A 4,472-nucleotide genomic window follows, 5' to 3' on the forward strand; every position below is an offset into this window, starting at 1 on the left:
TGTGAGTCTTGAGATTTGTATTGCAAGACTCCGAGGCTTGTTTTTTGATCGTGCTAAAATTATTTTTGACAATCTTATACTTCAAATATCTCTTGAGCTAATATTTTGAGATAATTATTTTTTAAATATTTTGAATACACTTGTTGGAACTCTTTGAAACTCTAGTTGTGGTTGATTTATATTGATACATAGTTTCAAAGATAGATTGATTATACACTCTTGGACTTGATTGCACATTGACATTAGATAAGTGACAACACACATTGCACTGAGCTTATAGTTCCAATCTTGTTGATGTGCATTGATTGATATTGGTACAAATCTACTTATTAGAGAAACACTCATTTTGTACACACTTTGTATTTTGAATTGGTTGTATTCTAAGCGTGGCTTGAGAGGACGTTAATCCAGTCCGGAAGGATTGGTTATAAAGGTTGAGGTCAGTCCTGCTTAAATTTGACTTGGTTGTATACGGTACCGCTCCACCCGTTAAGTGAGTAATAGTGGTAATCCTCGGACTTGCGAGCCTGAATTGGTTTAAATTCAGTTTGATTTTTTCTCAATTTGATTTTTACTGAATTGGTTAATATTTTTGCTCAATTTGATTTTTACTGAATTGGTTAATACTTAGAAAACCTTAGAGGTTGGAAAATACCGATTGTGATTTGAATTTGACCTATAAAAGTTTTAAATTTTCAATTCACCCCTATTGAGAATATATCAATTCCAACAAAAGTTTTTGCTCTTTTGTTAATATCTTACCGAAGGCACTAGGAGTTTGGATGTTATTCTTCTTGCATCTCAAAGGAAGATCAGTAAGGAAATTTCATTGGCAGCAGCAGCACGGTTGCCTGCTTTCTGTTTTCTCGGCTCATCATTCAATTTATCAGATTAATTAATTAATCCATTGATGACCTCAAGAGTCGAGGCAAAGGATTATACTGCACATGCTTTGGTATTAAATAAATACGGGCCTTTTGTATTGATACAAATAAGCATTAAACATGGAGGATCCACTTCATGTTTGCTGTGCACGAGCATTATTGCTTGCTATGAAATGTATATCTGTTATGCACTGATCCAATGCCGTAACTTTATATAGCTAGAAAATGAAACAAGTACATTGTTATTTGAAGTGGTCGAAAATTTTGAGCACACTTCTATGACACACCCCCTTCTGCTGAAACCAATGCCTCCTGCTGCTGCCGCACTTCTTCAACTCCAGCTGCTGTTCCCCCTTCTTCTGGTTTTACTGAAAGTTGCCGATAGTATCGGAATATCACCAAAGTTATGAATGCTGCAAACAGAATCGCAAACATGGAAAAATCAGTGGCTACGCACAGGGATGCCAATCTGTTTTGTTTATTCTAGCACTAAAAAAGTTCAATTCATCTTCGCAAAACCAAAATGGCTATGCCAAACTTTTCTAGCACAGCAGCAGAGCCATGATTAGAAAAGGTTCGAAACAAAGCAGTACAAAAACAACAAAAAAACAAGCCCTAGGCAGGGTTGGTATATGAATCATTTTTCACCAATTTGCATGATCATGGGAAATCTCCTTGGAGAGCTATTAAACTTTTACTATCTCATCCAAGTTATTTTTTTCTAACCCTACCCCTTCACTCGCAGTAGCTGAAACAAACCAGTAGAAGGAAGATAATTCTCCTAAGAAGGTGTGCAGTGCTATGGTTTGTTTAAGTTTTATTTTTTCCCTTCTCTTGAAACTTTTATCCACTGCATGTCGTGAAACTGAATATCAAAATCTAGACAAAGGCAAAAATTACCTGCGAAAATACGTGTTTTGACAGTAGACAGATTCCAAAAAGCAGTGGCTGCTGATGCTGCCACAATTTTCTTGTGAGAACAAGCTCCCCATGCCTCCAACACCCCCCTTTTTAAGTACTCAACTGCTCAAACAAAACAGAGCCCCTGCAGTGATTAATGGGGTGTATAGGCAGACCAACTGCAATTTAAGCACACAAGAATGCAATATATATACCTCGGTTGCCTATCTGATCAGAGTAACATGAGTACAATTTTGGGACAGTGAAGCTGACAAAAAACCCTGCAGTTATTTGAACAAATCAATTGCAGGAAATTTTTAATAAAAAAGCTGAGTGGAGACCACCAAACGCAATGCAAATGATAGGATTTTGTACATGGGTAAGGTTCTGTTGTGATCTTACCAAAAGCACAAAGCCTTCGCAGGGTTAGAAGATGGCCATACTCAGCTCCCACCAGGAACAATGGAGCTACCTGCACCAAGAAAAAGTGGCTGATTTGAGCAGCGAGCACCCATTTGATCATTTTCCAAACATGGAAACAGTGAGTTTATGCATATACTTTGAGGGTCATGCATGGTTCTCCAGAGAAGAGCTGTCTTGTTTTCGAAATTACTAGATTTGCAGCCGGAAGTATATGCCTAGCCGCTCTCAATATGTCATCTTCCTTCAGTTTATATTCAAGCCGCCTCTCCATATTTACCCTGTAATTATATTAATTTTGCGACTATCAGGCAGAGGAAACCTGGAGTAGATTGAAAGATGAATGATACAATACAAAGAAGTTCTACTCTACCTATCACAGTATGAGTTTGACAAGAATGAGACGCCAAGACACAAGAGTCCCAGTTGCGAAATGGCTGATAAAATGCTGCAAATATGAAAGTGGAAGCTTTTAGATTTCTGATTTTGACTGGAGAGAGAGAGAGAGAGAGAGAGAGAGAGAGAGGGAGGGAGGGAGGGAGCTTTTGTAGATACCTAAAACTTATTCCTCTGGCAAAGCAAGATGACAAGAAGCAGAGGGACCCAAAACCAAACCAGAGGCTGGACTTCGCTACATCCTTCCAAAAAATCAAATCACTTAACAGCAGCCCGATTCGATCTAGATTAATTCGATCCCCGTCATCAATTTCTAATTCCAAAGATCGCACAAAAACAATGTCAGATCAGTCGGGAAAATCTGAAAAAAAAAAATTAAAAAAAAAATCGAAGGAACGAAATAAATAACAATGAAGGAACAAAAAACACACTTGGAGATGGAGTCGAAGAAGGAACAGAAGGGGCCAAGCTCAGCTTCTCCTTCTTTGGGCGACCACTATGTCGTCTTTTTCTTGGTTTCCCCAACTCTTCCGCCACGCCCAAGTAGTCCTTCTCTTCTCGACTCTCTAGCTCCGTCCGTCGCCGAGATCTTCGACCGTTTCTAGGCGAACCGCATCCCGAAAGACCCATTTGAGAAGCTCTGCTCTTGCACCTCCGGCGAGGCTCAATGGAGAGTTCTTCCGCCATTTCGAGGCGCTCGGGCAGGCGGGTCTTGGAGCGCTTAACAGGGGACTGGGAGAGGAGGAGAAGCTCGTGAAGAGGGAGAGAGGGATTGGAGGGTTTAGGAGAGGGATTGGAGGGGGGAGGAGTCCTGCTCAGGGAACATGGGACGAGATCGAGAGCGACTCCACCGACTCCACCAGGGGTTCCTTCGCTTTCGCCATTGCAATCGCCGACACGGGAGAGGCGAGAGGCCGATTTCAATCGAAGGCAAGTCTCTGATCGATGAGAAGGCGGCGTTGTTGAGTCCATGATCAGTTCGTGAACGAATTGGGAGAGAGAGAGAGAGAGAGAGAGAGAGAGGGAGAGAGAGAGAGAGAGAGAGAGAGAGAGAATCTGCTACTATGCTATGAAAAGGCCTTGAGGGAGTTGGGGGGGGAATGCTGGTTCTTGAAGAGGGCGGAGGCGTGAGACAGAAGCAGAAGGAGCCGTTAGAGCCGAGCGGCTTTTTTTTTTTTTTCCTTCTGTTTGATTTTTTCAATTTTTGATTTTTTTTTCTAAGGGCAGGTGGCTGTGGGGCCTTTGCACTCCAACGGTAAGAAATGGGAAGTTGTACCCCGAGGAGACAGCCGCCAGCCGGGGCCGGGGGTGCCCTACTATGCAGTTGATAACCCATCACGTGTAAGTTTATAACCCTAATAAAAAATTTTATTATATTTACATATTATGGATAAAATTTAGAAACACCTCCTAAATTTTTTAAACGTGGCAATCACATTGTGAGTTTTCAAAAATTACAAAAATTATTTTAAAATTTAATTTTATTGATAAAATAAATTTTCTGTAGTTAGTCATTAATCAACTATTATATAAATTTTTTAAACGTGGCAATCACATTGTGAGTTTTCAAAAATTACAAAAATTATTTTAAAATTTAATTTTATTGATAAAAAAAATTTTCTGTAGTTAGTCATTAATCAACTATTATATATATATATATATATATATATATATATAATTTTATCATAATAGAATAATATTTTAAAATAACATCAATTTACAATAACAATAACAACAACAACAAGCCTTCATTAGGTGGGGTCGACTTCATAAATTCTTTTTCATCAATTTACCCAATTGAAAGCAATTTCCTCTATTAGATTGATAGCTATTAAATTATATTAATTCAATAAATTTTATTGAAAAAATTGG

General features: G+C 38.9%; 1 protein-coding gene across 1 annotated transcript; it reads right to left on the reverse strand.

The window, feature by feature from the left end:
* Positions 1–882: 882 nt before the first annotated feature.
* On the reverse strand, positions 883–3,745 carry LOC131148786 (reticulon-like protein B17). Its single transcript, XM_058098703.1, has 8 exons — positions 3,032–3,745; positions 2,760–2,913; positions 2,578–2,652; positions 2,344–2,485; positions 2,187–2,256; positions 2,000–2,065; positions 1,785–1,907; positions 883–1,297 (listed from the first exon to the last, which is right to left on the reverse strand). Exons 1-8 carry the CDS (start codon positions 3,570–3,572, stop codon positions 1,161–1,163), a joined length of 1,308 nt encoding a protein of 435 aa, XP_057954686.1. The 5' UTR covers positions 3,573–3,745; the 3' UTR covers positions 883–1,160.
* Positions 3,746–4,472: the final 727 nt, after the last annotated feature.

This window comes from Malania oleifera, chromosome 2 (genome assembly GCF_029873635.1).
Source record: "Malania oleifera isolate guangnan ecotype guangnan chromosome 2, ASM2987363v1, whole genome shotgun sequence".
In the NCBI taxonomy this organism is placed as follows: domain Eukaryota; kingdom Viridiplantae; phylum Streptophyta; class Magnoliopsida; order Santalales; family Ximeniaceae; genus Malania; species Malania oleifera.

What these genes read in the sequence shown, in the direction of transcription:
- LOC131148786 (XM_058098703.1), bottom strand. Translation starts at nt 3,572, where the DNA reads ATGGACTCAACAACGCCGCCTTCTCATCGATCAGAGACTTGCCTTCGA. An exon ending in GCCAGAGGAATAAGTTTTAG is followed by an intron (nt 2,653 to 2,759) that starts GTATCTACAAAA and finishes TCATATTTGCAG; the next exon opens with CATTTTATCAGCCATTTCGC. An exon ending in GCGAAGGCTTTGTGCTTTTG is followed by an intron (nt 2,066 to 2,186) that starts GTAAGATCACAA and finishes AAATAACTGCAG; the next exon opens with GGTTTTTTGTCAGCTTCACT.